Genomic DNA, 18,373 nt, shown 5'->3' with positions numbered 1-18,373 from the left:
GAAAATCCAGTACAGAGCTGTGCTGGAAACAAAGATGTCCCACCCCCGAGTCCCAATTCTCCCTCGAACTTGTGCATCAGATCGACCACCTATGACGTGCACTTATGTGCTGGGCATATAGGAAGGCAACTGACATGAACAATCTCATCATCACCACCATCCTGTGAAATAGCTACTATTTTTGTTGTGTTTTACAAATAAGGGAACAGATGCTCTAAAAAAGTGACTTGCCCTCTGTGGGGAAAATGGAAGTTGCCGTGGTCAGGATCCTCACCTGGCTCTGAGATACTTGCCCACTGTGCACTTGTGCATGTGCACTCGTGTGGCCAATGAGTTATTATTGACTCTATATAAGGAGATCTGCCCAGGGCTCTGGGGCTATCCCCTGCTGGAGAGCCAGGCTGGAGTGGGGGCAGCGAGGCCCAGGCTGGTGACCGGCTTTCTGCGGGAGAGAGGGGTGGGGGAGGCAGATGGGATTCTAGTGCTTGAACTGCCACCACGAGAGTAAAGCTCGGTATAAACCCTTTTACCCACAACTTTCCATTGTTGTACTATGACCTCAGTGAAACCAGAGTGAACTTTCCTGGGACTGAAATCTCAGGCAAGACACCCAGGATATGTGGAGCTAGGGAACGGCAGAACCAGAGCCAGGACTGGAACTCAGGCCATCAATGTTCTACCAAGCTCACCCTCTAGAGGAAGCCCTAAGACAGCCGTCAAAAAGAACATCTAGCTCAATGATGGAAGGGCATCGTATAGGGGCTGGCTAGGCTGTTTCTCACAATTTCCCAAGTGAAAATGGAATTTACAGTATTACAGTGTTACTTTACAGTCAAGGTTCCAGGAATGCCAGCACCCAGGCCTGTCACCTGTCCATCATCCCATGGGTTTAGTCACAGGCCCTGTTATCAGAACAGTGGGTAGGTGAGTTATGAGGTTGTCAGCTGCTCTAGAACAAAATAGAATGGAGGAGGCCATTCCCCAGAGAAAAGGATGCTTGGCAGATGAAATCGATAGGGGTCCTGTTGAGAGAACACTGCATGGGAGGAATGAAAGGTAAGTGCAGGGGTGGCTGAGCCAGCTGGGACAGCTCCTGAGAGCCAACTGTTAGATTTTTAGGAATTTGGTTGTTAAATACAGACATTATTAAAAATTAAACTAACTTACAATTAAACTATATTTAAAACTAAGGTAGTAAATATTCAAAATCCATCATGGCCTAATTATTTTGCTGCATTTTATGATTGCTTATGCTCTTGAGATTGTCTATTGCATCAGTACAGTTGGTGGGAACGCTAATGCCCATCACTCCCTAACCATGTAAGGCTGGGATCCTGGACCGGTTCTGCTGAGAGTGTTCACACCACAGACATGGGAAAGTGTGCCCTTGGGTTGGTGGCTGCCCCTCCAGTACTCCCCCAAGGAGTTTACTGTCAGCATTTCCTGGTATACCACCCAACGAAAACCAAAGGATCACGTTTATTTATAACTGAGCTACTGGGAAGCTGCTGTGGAGCAAAGCTGGTCTGAGTTGTAATGAAACTCCTTACTTCCTCTGGCTGGATGTGCCCAGTTACAGGCATGGAAGAGGCAGGAGAGAAGGACCCGGCCATTCCGCCCGGGAAGGCAGGCCTTACCTTGAAATTGGCCCTCAGGGAGCACCTGGTATTGACTTTTAAGATGTAGGAAGACTGCTTACTGGTGACAGGGGCCCAAGGAATGTCCTGGACCCTGATCAATCTAACTAGCAACTTCGACTTCCAGGAAATTAGGGTAGAGGGTGGGTGGATGTGACAGCCTGGAGGGAGGGGGCTGCCATCCTTCCTCTCCAGTGGTAACTGTTCTAAGCAAGATGGAACATGAAACCAGCTATTTATATCATACCCCTTCACCACAGATTGTTAATCCTGAGAGAAGTGGGAATTGGGAAAGCCTGCGTCTGACTTGTCCCAGTAATCTGACCACTCTGTGGCCAAGGAGCCAGTCAGGCAGGATCCAGGGCCTACAGGGGCCTGGCTTCTCAGAGCAGAGGGAAGAGAGATGTAATCATCATCCAGAGTTCACTGGGTCACTGGAGGTGAACACCATGTTGGTGTCTCAGCACACAGGCCTTTTCTTTTCAGCAGTGTCTTAATTCCATCACCAACCATATGTGACCTGGGGAGTTACCTGGCCTCTGAGGCTGTTTCCTCACTGGAAAATGGAGACACTGCTCTCACAGCGTGGTTGAGTGGGGACAACGAATAAGGTGACAGATGTGAAACTGTCCCCAGTTGAGAGTCATCATGATTGTCCAGTCCATTGAGAACAAACCTCCACTGTTGTTACCAGTGCATGGAGTGGTGGTGGCCACAGGATATGAGCTGGAGGAAGGCCGGACCTGCAGGGGGAGAAGTGCTGTCTTTGCGGTGTCCTAGAGCTCAGCCCTGTAAAAAGTGGCAAGGGGGTGGCATGGCTGGGAGGCAGTTTGGGGAGAGCACCATCAGCCTCACATCTTCATCAGACAAGGCCAGGGGCTTGGCCTTTCTGCAGGCACGGCCCCAAGGGGAAGGCTTTGCTCATCACCTGCCCTTTCACCCTGTCCACATGGGAGCTTCAGCACACCCCAGGAGGTATCCATGCAGCCATGGAGAGAACATGACCAGAAAGGTTTCCAGAAAAGATATCAATGAGCTGGGAAGTCACCTGTTTTAGGGGCTCTTTTGGTTGAGGGGAATAGAAGACCACTCCAAGTACCCTGACTCAAATAGCAAAATGGTTGACAGAGGGTTTCTTCAGTTACAAGCAATAGAAACTGATGTAAGAGACAATACAAAAAGAAGGTGTCCAGGCCTTTAGAAGGAAAGACACAAGGTGTACCACTGAGCAACTCAGCTTCAAATTCCATTCCTTGGAGAAGAAATGTGATTGTCCCATCTGGGTACATGTCCATCTCTGTCTATGTTGGGGAGGGTGGCCAGGGTCCTGTGATTGCAGCCCCACCACAAGCATTTGGAGCAGGGAAACAGTGCTAGGAAGGACACTACTTGTCCCCTCATGGGCCTCATACCCTGTGGCGCCAGGACCCAGAAGCCACCAGGAGCCCAAGCAGCTGCTGCTTCCTTATCTCTTCCTTGCTCCACACACCTGCTGCACATTCCTGTCTATTCCAGCCAGTGTCCTCGTAACCTGGACTCCAGCGTGATTCACAGGAGCCCCTTTGGGGTTCCATGTTCACATGACTTGCCCACAAGGAACTCTTTCCTGGTCCCAGTTCCTATGAGAAGGGGAGAGAAGAGGGGCTGGCTTTGAGCTAGGTCCCCAGGTGGGAAAGAGAAGAGGCAGAGCAGTGAGGTCATAGCGTCAGCTGGTGACTCGGCAGGGGTCTGAGGGAGGCTTCCCCTGGAGGGTAGAGCTTCCATCGATCTATTCCCAAACTCACCAGGATTGTTCAGCTCATGTCAGAGTTTATCTCAATGCAGGGCATTCGATAACTCTGCAAACAATGCATTTGAGTTAAGCCTGAATTCATTTAAACTCATCTGTCCACTCATTTATTCACCCAGTTGTTCTTGAAATGAAGCAGGTTCTTAACTTCTCTGAGCCCTTTTCCTCATTTGGAAAATGTGCATAATAAAAATGTGCCTGGGGTTGTTGCAAATTAACTGAGATAATGTGCGTCAAACCTGACATACAGCTGATACTGTCATTTTGTCTCGTAGGGTTTTGCTGGGCAAATTGGCAAATCTGGTTGTAACACAAAAACCTTATTTCTCTCATGGCGGGATCCACCAGGGGGCAGCATAGATTTAGAAGTGGGAGGAAAGAGCCCCCTTCCCTTTCTAGTCTTTTCACATCCAAGCTGACATTTTTATCAGCATGTTCATTATTCTCTAGAAGAAAATCCAATTTGGAAATCGTTAGGGAGGAGGAGACTTGCTGCCATTGAAGGTGTTTGCTCTAATAAACAGGTTCAGCACCTGGCCTGTGCCAGCAGCTGCAGGCAGCTGAGAGCCAGCTTTTACCTGCACAGGGAAAAACCTCTTTTTAGAACCAGTTCCAAGGTGGAAAGTCCAGTTCACATGAATAAAAGGTGGACTGGATTCATTGATACTTACTATCTGTATTGGTCTGCTCGAGCTGCTGTAACAAATACCATAGGCTTAACCAACCAACATTTTTTTCTTACAGTTCTGGAGGCTAAAAAGTCCAAGATCAAGGGGCTGGCCAATTCAGTTCCCAGTGAGGGCTCTCCTGCTGGCCTGCAGGTGGCCTCCTCCTCCGTGTCCTCACCTGGCAGGAGAGGGCTCTGGTGTCTTCTTAGAAGAGCACTGATCCCAGCATGAGGACGTATCATGATCTCATATAAACCTAGTTACTTCCTACAGGCCCCATATCAAAGCACCAGCACATTGGGGAGTAAGGCTTCAGCATATGAATCTGGGGTGGGAGAGCAGTCTACGGCATCATCTACAGCATATGCCTCATTAGTCCTCTTTCTCCTGTCATTTATCTACTTAGTTCCTATTATTCAGATACATTTATATATGTAGACCATCCAACCATTAATAGATAACAATAATAATAGATATAAATAGGCAGAGACACCACAGTCCATAGAGAAATATCTGTTTATTTACATATTTGTTTACTTATTATAAATAATGTGGATACAGATAGACTTATCAATGGACTGTTGTCTCTCTGCCTGCTTATTTTTTGTTATCCATTAATGGTTGATGGTCTACATGTATGTTATCTAATAGAACTTCCTGCAGGGACAAAAATGTTCTATATTTGTGCAGTTTAATATGAAAGCCATTAGCCACACATGGCTATTAGTGGCTAGTACTATATTATATTAGTGGCTAGAATTGAGGAACTGAATTTTAAATTTTATTTCAATTATTTGAATTTCAGTTTAAGTAGCCACATTGTCGTTTGGTTAGTGGCTACCACATTGGTCTAGATAGAGGTGTGTGTATTTATTTTTCACCCCTTAACTAATTAATTAGATTGTGTTGAGTTTGGAAAGAAGGAAGACTTGGGGTATAATGTAGGCTTGATTTCTAGAGTTAACTGCTGTAGGAACAGATGGAAATTGATATCTCTTTATAAATGAAGAAACTAAGGATCAGAGAAGTGAAGGTGACACAGTGGGTCAGCAGCTGAGCCTACCTTCTCCCTCCCAGTGGCAGCTCCTTCCCCTACGTAAGCTTCCAGGAATCTAGGGGCCTCTCCTGTCTTCCCTGAAGGTGATTTGGGAAGAGTCACAGGACACTCAGGAGAGGCCCACTTGTCCAGGCTGGAAGGTGTGAGCATTTGTGTGTGTGTGTGTGTATGCATGTACATGCACAGAAAGAAAGATTGTATGACCCTCTGCACAGGAAAAAAGGGTGCTGTGCAAACCTTAACTGTTCACTGTATCCTTCCCTAGCCATCCCAAACAGTTTGTCTTTGGTGCCTTTCAAGGACTGATGTCGTTTTATAGTCTGTTACAGGAATAGAGCAAAGATGCTCTGACAGGACTGGTTCTAGTACCAGCAAAGGTGTCCTGGGGTTTAAACATGAGAGAGCCCAAAGGCATTTAGGGCCCTCTTCTTGGAATTCCTCTCAAGCCCTGCCATCATACCCACCCACCAACACCCACTCTCAGCCACCATTTTTTGAGGGATTTCTCTGAAACAGGCTCTGTGCTCAGCACTCTACATACAGCATCTCATTAGTATCTGTAGCCTTGGTCCATAAAGAAGATGTCATCACCCCCATTCACAGAGGCACCAAGAGGTTACAGCCAGAATGTGGCCAAACCCCTCCAAAGCCCAAGCACTGAAACTCTCAGCTCACTTTTTAGTGATTCATTTCAAACTATTTTATTTTCCCTGGTCCCCTTCAGCCTATCTTAGCCAACTGCTATGGAGAATGTTTGTGTGGGCCAATGCCATAACCGCTGGGTCTGGACTTCAAGAAAGGACAGGTAAGTTTTCTCCTGATTTCCTGAAGGTGAACTTCACTTTAACAACAGTCCCTGAGCAACAATTACATGGCTAGTTTCATGGAGTTTTCCCAAGGAGAGTCTTATCTTCCCCTGGCTTTCCATACCATTCTGGTAATGAGTCCGTGTCATTTGCACAGGGCTGACTGTCTGTGTTGCTGGACTTTTAAGTGCACCAAGCCCAGGCATTTTGCAAAAAGTTGTTTACTGGGACCAGGCTCACATGCCCTCGGTGAGTTAAGTCTTTGTTTGTTCAGAAGAATGACTCCCAGAGTGATGGGACTATAACCAAAACAAAAAACCATGGAATTTGGGGGAGATCTCCAGCTGGTTCCAACTAGTCTCACCTGGACCAGGTGATGAAGGGGCTTTCCTTTCTTTCATAGCACCCTTTCACCTCCCTAGATGTCCTGAGCTCACTCTCTGCTCTGGGGGCTTATGGGAACTGGGGCTGTTGAAAAGGGAAGCTGTCCACAGTGGGGTCCGTGAGGGGCAGCACATAGGAGTCACTCATTCTGGGTGACCCATAGGTAATGCATGAGCTCTGGCAAGCCAGTCCCCCAATGCTGGAAGTATTTAAGCAGAGGCTTACAAATAATAACCCACCATGCTTGTAGGGTGACGGCACTTAGAAGCTGTGCGTTCTCTCCCTCCAGCTCTACAGCCACTTCATTCAGTAGATCTTACCTTCATTTCACAGATAAGGATCAGAGAGGGGACATGACTTACCCAGAGTAACACAAGCAGAATGAGGAGAAGGGAAGGTCAAATCTAGGTCTGGGTGACCCCAAATCCCAGATGGGGATCCCCGTACAGTGTGACTACAGTGGTCATGACAGATTCAGAGCTAGAGTAAAACCTTTTCAGGCCCCAAACTGAAAAATTTTGGTGTCCTCACTCCATGTGTAATTTGAGATCAAGACAATTTCCCCCACTCCCACCCCATGGTGACTACTTTGCTTTTTCCCTAAAGATCAAATATTTAAAGCCCTCCATCTTGCCCCCTCATTTTGAGTATCTGCTTTGTTGAATCCCTAATCTGCATAATCTTGAACCAAGTAAGCCAACATCATGTACACAGGGCATGAGGTTTATCCTGTGTTGACTGCAGGCTGCAAATAATTTCCCCAGTAAATTCTCTTCCAACTCTCTGATAGTCTGGGATCCTATAATTTCAGAAAAAAGCAAGATATGTCAGTTCATCACAGGTGATTTCTCATATTCTGAGAATTTATAAATGCTTGCTAAAGATCTTTCCCTTCTGGAGAATGGAGGAAGAAGTATTAAGTAGGAGAAAAGACAAATTATGAGTACAAATGTCCAGTAACACTTGGGAAGGAAAATTACCTTCCAAGGTAAAATAACAAGCTTTATGCCATATGCAAATTTTCCAAGAAAAACAATTTCAACAGAGCAAAACAGACTAATGTAACAAAGAAATTGTATCACTGCAAAGCTGTTTGCCTATTTAGATTTGCTCTATAGAGCACTTTATTTCACAGGCTGAATAAAATTGGAAACCTACTCATTAATAATCGAGTACATTCTGAATGGCACTTTACTGATGTGAACAATGCAAAATGAGAGTGTTTGGTGTACTCTGGTTTCATCCATAAAGCATATGGTCCCTGAAATTTTCATTTGGATTGCATAGTACAGTCCCCAGACTGGCTATTCCTTTCCTTACAATTTGGGCTCCTGATTTCGTTTGGTGGCTATAACTCTGAAATTTGGGTTTGTAACTCTTGTTGATTGATCCTTGGCAGTTGGCAAGTTGCTCTCTATCCCCATGGGGAGATTGTGGATGCCTTACTAATTGGCTGAAGACCATTGGTCAGGAAAGCAGTGCAGCATAATCAGAAGATGCAACCAGTGTCTATCCTTTCTTAAACCTAAATGTTTCCAGAAAGAAGACTTGCGTTTTCATTTGGCTGGCTCTTAGGAGGTAGAAAAGACACTACACGAATGGTGAGTCCTTCGTAAGCTGGGCTTGGCATCTCAAGGATCAATCTGCCTTGATTGTGACACCTGGCCCTGCTCATGTTGAATGCCCACCACCACCCCCCATAGTAACAGGAGCATAGCAGGAACTTGGGAAATGTTTGCTCAGCTAATGAGGGCCAGAACAGATGTCTATGTGGAATGTTTTGTACAGTTCCAGATAAGTGAAAGATTAGTGATGAACAGAGTAAAATCACACCCAGACACGCATGCCCCTGGCAGAAGACAGCCCTGTAGCCCTTCTCCAGGCCTCATGTTTGCTCAGATGCAGCAGCCTCTGTCTCCATTTCACTTGGACTTGTCCTAAAGAGTTGGTCCCTGGGGCACAGAAGACTTGTTTAGGACCTACCAGTTTCAGGGACAAACATTAATAAAAAGATGCAAGCTTCTAATTCCCAAAGCACCTGAATGTTAAAACATGAAGTGATTTGGGCAATTTGGCAGCCCTTTACTTTCACACTCTTTAGACTACCCAGTTCCTTTTCCCTGATGCAGCCAAACCTGCGCTCTTTGGCCCAGGGGAGGCGCTGGAGGTGAAACTGTAATGCTAACAAAACTCTATTTCAGTTCCAAGGAGTCAGATGGCCTCCCCCTAAATGTGGGTTTGTCTATGTGCAAATTCAAGCTCTGAAATGTTGTTAAAATGAAGTATCAAAGCAGTGTTAGTCATAACCTTACCATTTAGAGGTTATAGAGAGACTCAGAGCAATTACGCTTCCCACTAGCCATTGTGTACCTTTTGTAGGCAATTGACCATCGACATCACCCCCACTATGGTTTCCCTTACTTGGTGCCATACTCCTTCCTAGGCCATTCTTTCCTGCTTCCAGCAGAGCTCCTGAGTTGTCCACATGGCAGGTACTCAGAGATGTTTAGCGATCCTCCTTCCGAATACATTTGCTCTACTGTTTCAGATGGGGACCCAGCTAAGACAGGCTAGGTTTGCCATGTGTCTTCCAGCTCCCAGGTCTGTCTGTCTGCCATTCCTGGGGCTGAAGTAGGCGCCACTGCTTCCTTCACTTGGTCATTTCATTTGTCCTGAAAGCCAAGGTCAGCCAAGGTCCAGGAGGAGAGAGAAAGAAAATGGAGGAGCAGGGAAGCCCTCAGGTCCTGGGCCCACTGGTCCTGTTCTCTGCAATGCTCTCTACCAGATGGTGAGCCCTGAAAAAGTGCTTCCCAAGTTTATTCTTCATCACCACAATAAGACAGTGGCTTTAGGGTACTTTCTGTACAAATCTGAACCCTCCATACAGAGGGGCAGAGACAGGAGTAAAAAATTGCTTCTTCAGTCTCTAATACCTTCTGAGTACTTGCAGGGAACTTCAGCAGATTAGGTTTTAGGAAGAAAGAACATTATGCTGCTCCCCAAGCTGCCTGAGCCTCAGTGGAGCCACAAAAACCCCAGGGTTGTGGCTCTCCATTAGGGCACAGGTCTCCCCAAAAATATGCAGAATCAGTTTTGTTTGTCTATTTTTATTAAAGGAGATAGGCATGCTTATGTATACTTTAAATCTCCTTGGCTTTCTTAGATCTTTGCTTTAAATACAGCCCATCAAGGCCTCTGAGCCTTGACCATGCAGTTCAACATCTGCTGCTAACAACCTCTGCTTTTGGTATTTCCTAGAGAAAGAATCTGGTTGGCCTAGTCCCCTGTACCAAGCTACATTTTCTTCTGGCTGGTCAGCCTAGGAGTTTGTGGCTCCAGGGTCAGATGTGTCTCCTGTCTAATTAGCTTGGGTCAGAGGGCAGAGCATGCAGTGTAACACACGGTCTCTGGATAGGGATGAACATAATGCAGGCTTCATAATTGCTGAGATTAGCAATGGAGGGAGAGGCAGGTGATCTTGGGAGTTTGTGTCCCATACCAATGTCATCCCTACACTCCTGGAGAGCCAGTGACACAGATGAAACTTCTGTATGTTTTGAGAAGGGCATAAAAAATGTGAGCAGGCATTGGTTTATTCTGCCCTGGGACACCATCTGTCCCAAGAATACAGTCATGGATAGGCTGAAACTGCTCCTCTGGAGCCTGTGGATGGCCAGCAGGGAGCTCCTTTGGCTGAGGAGCTCATGACCCAGGCTGGGACAGCTTCTGAGACCACAGGGGGCTGCGGGCCTGCAACTGTTCTTTAACAATTCCCAGCATGTATAGCTGCACACGTGGGCAGTGAAGGGCAGCAGGCATTCTGTCTCGCCATCTGGAGGAGGCACAATGAGAAGCAGGTAGGTTTGGGAGTATGAAAACTTTTGTTATTTTATTTTATAATAAAAGCTTCTAACAGCCTACGAACACTTGGTTCCTGGTAGAGGCCAAGGATGTACAAAGTTAATTAGAAAGCAAAGCATTAAATAGCAACAACTATAGCCAGAGCTCCTGTGTGGTGCTTGTTTTTGACCAGTGTATTTGGCAGTTCGGCCACTACACAAACAACAGTAGCAAACTATGGTTCCAGAGGATGCTGGCTGCAGTGGGCTATTCCAAACTTAGGAACATCTTTATCTTTTTGTTTTATAGAATATAAATAATTTTATTAGTTTATAGAGTATGTGGCAAATTAGTTCGGTGGATGGGTGGAGCTGAAATATTTCATTGGCTAAAACTGAATTATGGAGCTAGTCTTGTAGTAAAAATGCCTTCATACATGCTTTTCAAAGCATTTTTAGATGCATTATTCTCCAGGCTCCTCACAACCACCATGGGAGGCAGGAAGTAGAGGAAGTTTCACAGATGAGGAATTAAAAACTAGTTTAAAGTGAGTTGCCCAAAGGTCTTAAGTATTCATATTTTTTTCAAAAGTTCCAGACCAATGACACTCCTTTGATTCTGTTTGGTACAAACCTTCTCTCTGCTTCGTTTGTGTATGGGTTGGACTGAGTTTAGACATAAGGAAGAGATGGGGGGAAATAAGGTGAGGCCTCAACTTAATTTATATAAAATACATTGATGGCCTCCCTCCATAATTTTCAAAAGTCTGTATAAGGTCAGAGAATGAAAATAATCAATTTCTAGGCTTTCATTCAAGTGGGGGTTTGACCTATGGAGACAAATTCGGTCCTTATTTTTGAAATCTACATAAACAAAGCAACTTAATATTGCTAAAATAATTTGTTTCTGTCATGATTAATTCTCTTTCCTAAATATTTCTTCCCATAAACACTACATTTTAGCACTTACCACAGGCTGGTAATCTGTAACAATTCACCTTAGGAAATCAAGGGCCTTTCAGTTCTTAGGACAGTAACTTACTATGTTTGGAAGGGCAGAACCACAATAATATCAATTTCACTTGAAACCAATTTTGTTTCAAAAGACTTGAGAGAGGCTCATCAGTTATCTTATCCACACCAAGTGTGTGGCCATGAGCCACATTCACAGCACCTGAACTAAGACTATGCAATTCATTTTACAAGTATTTATTATCTGCTGGGCAAGACATTACTCTAACTGGACCTTGGTCAAAAATCATTCCCAACCGGAGTTGGGAAGGGCTGTGGTTGGGGCAGGTCTGGTCAGTCCAGCAGGCTTTCAAACACACATTCTCACCTGATGGGCAAGTCAAGGATGCCCTCCTCCTCTCTGTAGCAATATCCATAGGGATGGCTTCCCTGCTGTCTGGCATCCTAGGAGTAAGTGTAAAATACATTGATGGCCTCCCTCCATAATTTTCAAAAGTCTGGCCAAGGTCAGAGAATGAAAGGTCTGGTCAGTGCTCTGCCCTCTGACCCAAGCTGATTAGACAGGAGACACATCTGACCCCGGAGCCACAAATTCAAGTTCTAGTCAGTGCCAGTCAGCGGTAGGCTCCCTCTGAAGGGCCTTCCCACCCATGCTCCCTCCTTGGGGTACTAGCCCCTAGCGAAAGCCTCACTGAAAGGGTCAGTCCAGGAGGCCAAGCTTGTTTTACAGGCCATCCTCCTTGGTCACAGCTAATTGGACAGGCAGGTAACCCAACAGGCAGATGAACTGGACCAATCAATTTCTCAAGAATTTGCCTAAGGGGATATAGAGATGGTAGTGACGGGTGGGTACTGAAAGGGAAACGTGTGTGGAGTGGGTCCTGGGATGAATTTTCAGCTGCATATGTACTAACAAGAAAACAGGAAAAGCTAGCAGACCTAGGGAAGCAAGAAATCTGAGTGGTTGTGCAGAGTGAAACAGGGGTGGAAGTCCATGTGGAGAGAGGACATAACAGAGAGCAAGAGCGAGGCCAACTGTTTCCATCCCTTCCCCACATGGACCCCCTCCACCTGAGCAACTGTGAGTGGGTTTCTAGTCCTTGCAAAGTTCCTTGACTAGAATACCTCCTCCAAAGTTGTACTAAATGACAGAATTTAATTTCTAACACTTGGACCAGACTCAGTCACTGGTCCAAGTTAAATTACTAGCTTTTCCTAAGAGTGTTTGGCTGTATTTTGTAAAAGCAACATCCAAATTCTTTCGTGGTGTGTGGTAGAAGGAATAGATTAAATATTCTGTTCTCAAACTTTTAAAGTAATATCTTTTTTTTCATTAAACATTGAATGCCTGTTATGTAGAAAAAAAAGGTTATTTACAAATAATTTAAAATTAAAGTATTTAAAACATATAAATCTTTTGACCCATTTCTCCAGTTTCTGCCCAATAGAGAAGCATCTCTTTCAGTCAGGTATTTAAATTCCCCTCCTCCTCCATCTGCACTCTCAGAATTTTTTTTGAAATTATAAATCTAACAATTTCTTACCCATTCCGTTCAGAAATTACATGCCCTTCTTAAATAAATGAATTTTTAAATTAATAAATGTATAGTACAACTTCTCCCAGAACAAGAGAACTGACTCTTATATAGTCCACTCTATTGTAGCTCAAGTGACCACAACAAAGTACACAGATTGGGTGGCTTATTAGCAACACAAATTTATTTCTCAAAGCTCTAGAGGCCAGCAGTGAGGAGCAGAGGCCGGCAGGTCTGGGCTCCAGTGGGAGCTCTCCGTTCTGCGTTGCAAATTGTTAACTTCTTAGTGGGTCCTCACAGGCAGAAAAAACAGGAATGCTCTCTGGGGCCCCTTTTCAGAGGGCATGAATCCCACTCATGGAGGCTCCACCCATATGACCTAATTACTCCATAAAGGCCCCACCTCCTCATACCATCATAGTGGGGGTTAGGATTTCCAAATACAGACTGGGGGATGCAACATTCAATCTGTAACACACCCTGAAAGCAGCGCCTTCCTGATAGCTAACAACTACCATCTCAGATCATAGGCACCAGGGCATGAGTAGGTTTGTGTGTTTCTGCACCACAGGATTACCTCCCCTAATGCAGAATGTGGCATCTGCTACCTCACAGTGACAAGCTGCCACGGCCTCACTGCCTGCCTGTTTGGGTCCGTGGCACTGATAGACACCTCCTGCAGTCTGGAGCAGCAGTGAGGAGCACCATTTCCTTGATGGCATTCTCTGGAAAAAGGCCAAATGCATTTCTTTTCACAAATGTGGAAAACTGACACCAAAACTAGTTTCGAAAAATGTTTATTATGCCACAAATGCATTGTTCTCTATACACTTTATCTGGTGTTCTTTACATATGCAATCATCTTTTCCTTCACAAGAACATAGAGAGTCCCTCATAAGACCCTTGTCTACTTTTTAAACTTCCTAGCATAGTTCAAGAAATGCGTTGCAGACAAGTGTGCAGGCAACATGGTGAAATGGAAAGCAAGTTGAATCATGGATCCGCAGGGTTGGGCTGGAATCCTTGGGCAGGTTACTCCATTTCTCTGACTTCTGCTTCCTTTTTCAAGGTCACCAAGGTCCTTTGTGACTTCTTCAACTCTCTCGAGGCTCATGAGGAACACAGAGCCTCTGGGCTCCTATGGAACTCTATTTTCACTTCCCTGGGGGCACTTTTATCATCTGCCTTAGAGTCAGCTGTCCAGATCTCTGTCACCTCCATGAGGTGTCTTCAGAGAAGGGACCACATCTTAGTCACAGAAAATAAACAATGCGGCTATTGGTGGGAGAACTTGAACAGACTGATTTCTTTTGGACTTAAGGTTTTCCTCCCCTATACTCTTCTTAAACCTGTGGTGTCTAGTTGAAGAGCATATCTGATGTAGCATGCTATATTTTTAGTCATTCCTGTTGACTAACTCAATATTTTGTGGGGTTCTGCAAAGACAGCGATGAGTGGTTTCTCCATCCCCTTAGCCAGCTGGAGCCGCACTGCTGCAAACTATAGGCTTATCCTCTGTGTATCACTGGGATATCCAAAGGTCAGACACTGTCTTTGAAGCATGTGCATATATTTGAATTACACTAAGGTCTTGAGACTTCATTTCACATACAGTATTTCCAGGAATTTACCAAGTAGACAAAGTACTGGGTTGATATCATTGTACTGATGAAATATTCATAGTGTCGATAAGGCTGGACAATGTAGCTGACTTTATCAGACTCATACCATTTGCATGAAAAGGCTGAGTTTCTTTGGCTCTTTGTTCATTCAAGTGCACTGAATACCTAGTTGAATAGACTTAGGCATTGTGTTAATCTGTCAATAAAATCTTGCACTGTCCACAGTGTTTTACAAGCTGATTTAGGTTTTGGACTACTACAACTGGCCATTGGTAGAAATATACCATATATACACATGGAAATTACAAAAATACATTTTATTTATAGCTGATTATTTTTTTAAGTAACAAAAAGCTAACACTATGAAAGATCAATCAGCATACCAAAAGGACACTACCTAATATCATCCAAACAAGAGACTTATTTGGGGATTCCATGACACAACACCTCTGGAACTTTCCAGAGAGGGCAATTTGCCATTGGGAAATAAAAACAGCTTCTTTGAAAAGTCTGTGCTTTGACAGTTTGAATCTCCCACTCTAATCAGTTCCATTCCTACTCTTCTATCAACTTTTACATTTCCCCCTTCTCTTGGTAAAGACCAAAGAAACTCATGAGGAGAATGGAAAGATAGGCTCAGAAGGGAATGGATACAGCTGAAGCTCGATGGATCACAGGGTAAGGCAGGACAGGACTACAGTCTCCAGCATGCCCCAAGTAAGCCCCCAGCATCACGCACAGCTCCCGAAGTCGGCGAGGGAACCACAGTGCCCCCTCCCCCAGGCCACCTCAGGTTGGTGGCTGTCTTGCTTTTGTGTTGACAGCAGCGTCTCAGGGCTGTGAGGCAGTGTCTACCCAGAGCTCTGGAGGCTGACTCACCATGCCAGGGAGGGTGGTTTCAACATCAGGCCACGAGGTCAGCAGCCCTGCCATTTTGCCGAATGTCCTCGGAGTCCATTAACTATAAGGGGTGGGGAAGGGGGAGGGGGATTGGCTAACTCCACACACTTTTTAAAACGTTATTTACATTTAAACATAAATTTCTATAAACAGAGGCTGCAGCCTGGGGAGACTGTGGGTCCACTATTCCTGCTTCTAACAGGCATTGATTACTATTTCCCTTCATATCACTCAGCAGCACATGCTGGACACCATGTGAAAGAGAGAGAGATTTTCTTGTAAAAGTCAATGTGTCTATTATCCCCAGAAAGAGAGAGGCTTCATTCCTAAGCCACCTTCAGCAGAGGAGAAAGAAAAAACTCCACAAATAACTAGTTTTCTTCTGTAGGCTCCTAAAAGCTCTTAGCACCGATTCTTTTTCAGTTAGATCCCAACTTGCAGGGTGCTCTACTTCCCAAATGACACCTTTCAAAAACCTGTCAGTACAAATCCACCATCCTATCTCGTCTCTCTTCTGTGGGATTTGTTTAACTATGGGCAGAATAAGAGAGTCAGGACTATTTATAGGTGTATTCATTGCCAGTACTGATTTTCATCCAATTCATTTGACTTTGAATATGACTTAAAAGGATTCAAGTTTCTTGGCTGGAGTCAGTACCTCCTTTAAGAGGGGAGGTGATTCTAAAGATTACAGTCCTAGCTGAATGAGAGAGAATATACTTAATCCCACACCTGCCATGCCTTTAACACAGAAACAGAGTTAACATGCAGAGGTCACTGAAGGCAGAGCCATATTCTCCCCTTCCAGTGATTTATTAAAATGTGGCATTGGACAGAATCTGTAGATTAGCTAGTATCTCTCGTGACTAAGGCTCCAAAGGGAAATACACCCACAGTTCAAACATCTGCCTTAACAGAAGAGCAAACATAAGGTCCCACTTCTTGACATACTCAGTTGAATAAGCTGAGATCCAGTTGTTAAAAGAGTTTCCCTGAAACGCCACTGTTTACCTTTTCAGACAGAGTGAGAAAGGCTCGTGTACTGTCTCAAGTCTTAACACGTTAGGCTGAAGGAATCTGAAGACTATTTCCTCAGAGCTGGAAAGTCCCACAGAGATGGACATTAGACCTGGAACTCAAACATGTCCGTCTGTTTCTTGGCCAGCTTGGCCACCTCTTCCCGGATGGCCTTCACGAGGGCCGCCGTGGAGATGTTGGTCAGGGGCGTGTCAGATGGGTCATTCTCTGCCAGGCTTTGCTGGGAAGCTGCCGCAGAGGGCACCGGGGCCTGCTCCAAGCTGGGGTGCATGCCTCCTGGCTGGCTGTACTGGCGAGGAAGCCTGGAGGGAGAGTTCTGCTGATACCGTGACCGGGGGTAAGCCTCGATGTACCCTGGGAGAGGGACCTGAAGAGGATGTTAAGAGAGGAGAGAAGGGCCTGGAATTAGGAAGAGGATCAAGTCATAGGACAGGCAGGATGCTGGAAGCAGGAGGGGACTGAAGACAAGGACAGAGATTCAGAAGGAAATGGAGGCTATATGACAATGTACCAATACAAAACCTGGAGTCAGTTTGTTAAGAAAATAGGTGATTTGGTTTCACCGGATATACTGGTTGGATGAGTTAAATATGTGTTTTAAACCTTGCTGAAAATAGCTGTAACATCTCTGAGTCTATACCTGAATCTACTCAGCTACCTTTTTAATACAAGCCCAGCCCAGTAAACAGAAGTGTTGTTCTTAATGGACCTCAAGGTCTCAGGGATTTATTATTGGTGATAATGGCGAAGGAGCCTAGTATTAAGGGCTTTCCACATACGATCTCATTTAATTTGCAAAGCAACAAGTTAGGAGGTAAGCATTGTTATCCTTATTTTATAGAAAAGGAAACTGAAGCAGAAAGTGCCACACTCTATGGTGACACAGCTAATAAGCTGGTGAGGCAGGTCTGTCCGGCTCCAGGGGCTGGGAGATAGTCACTGCACCGCAATGTGTTGGATCTGGGATATGATCTTGGTTTCCTGAAAAATCTTTCTCTTTTCATTGAAAGTGGGAGACACACAGTTCTGTGCTTAAGTATATGTACATTTCTAGTAATAAAGGACAGGCCAGTGATTTGGAATTCAGGATTGACTTTCCCAAAGGAAACAGTGTCACACATGGGGATGCTGTTTCAGGGTAATCCACAGAGGTCTTTACATCCCCCAGGGTCAGCTGATCCCTGCCCTGAGTACCTGTGGATGGCACACGCACAGTGTGCTATGGGGAATGGGACATGTATGGGGAGTCAGGTAGTGTTCAGGGAGTTTAGCTGAGTCTGAAGGTGACAGGCTGTTGTCAGGAGGCCAGGTTGTGTGTTCGTGTGGGGAAGTATTTCAGGCAGAGGGAAAAGCAAATGCAAAGGCCTAGGTATGCCTAGACAATGGTGCAGTCAGGGAGGTTGGGGAGTTCCATCTGACCAGAGAGGGTGTGTAGGATGTGGGACGAGCTCAGGAAAGACAGACTGACTAGCCCAGATCAGAAAGCCACTGAATGCCAGGCCGCAATTTTCTATGGTACACTTCTGAGGAGCACAGCATGTTCCCCTTCTTTACAGAGATGCTCATCGTGGCCTTGGTGAGGTTGGAGTGGGACGGGGCTGGGTGGTGATTCAGAAATTCTGGGTGAGTGAGTGTATAGTAGGAAAGCAGCTCCCCTCTACTCCCTGCCAAATGTTCTGACAACCCCTCCTGAGGAGGAGGCAGGTTTCTGAAATGCATGCCTGACACCTGGCTTGAGGCACAATGGGTGCCAGAGGAAGGGCCTGTAGTTTAGGAAGGACACTGGAGAGGAACCCACTGGGGGTTGGGAGGAGACAAGTTCTTAGGCCCCTTCAATGGACAGGGTGAGAGCTGGTGACAACTCGAGTGAGGAAGGTAGTGGGATGGATGTCCCAATGTTGGGGCTTTCATTTCCCCACAAGACCTGGAAAAGAAAGACAAAGTGGTAGATAGGTGCTACTGGCAGGTCTTTCTACACAAGGGCTGGCATATTTCACTTGCAGCTTGGACGAAAACCAGAGTCGGACTTTCTGAGTCCTTGGGCCAAAAGCTGGGAATGCACAGGTGACTGGGAGTCACGGAGAGCAAGGCCAGGACATGGGACCTGCACATGGCCTCAGCTCAGC

General features: G+C 45.5%; 1 protein-coding gene across 5 annotated transcripts in view; it reads right to left on the bottom strand.

Annotated features, from left to right (window-relative positions):
- Positions 1–13,474: 13,474 nt before the first annotated feature.
- KIAA1549L (KIAA1549 like) overlaps positions 13,475–18,373 on the bottom strand; it is a 265,523-nt gene continuing 260,624 nt past the window's right edge. For all 5 annotated transcript variants that reach the window (XM_037019715.2, XM_037019708.2, XM_073216380.1 and 2 more), the window contains one exon: positions 13,475–16,614. In XM_037019715.2, the coding sequence (XP_036875610.2) occupies positions 16,333–16,614 (282 nt within the window). In that variant the 3' untranslated portion in view covers positions 13,475–16,332. The remainder of the gene's footprint in view (positions 16,615–18,373) is intronic.

Source organism: Manis javanica, chromosome 11 (assembly GCF_040802235.1).
Source record: "Manis javanica isolate MJ-LG chromosome 11, MJ_LKY, whole genome shotgun sequence".
In the NCBI taxonomy this organism is placed as follows: domain Eukaryota; kingdom Metazoa; phylum Chordata; class Mammalia; order Pholidota; family Manidae; genus Manis; species Manis javanica.
This window is presented reverse-complemented; position numbering and strand designations above follow the sequence as displayed.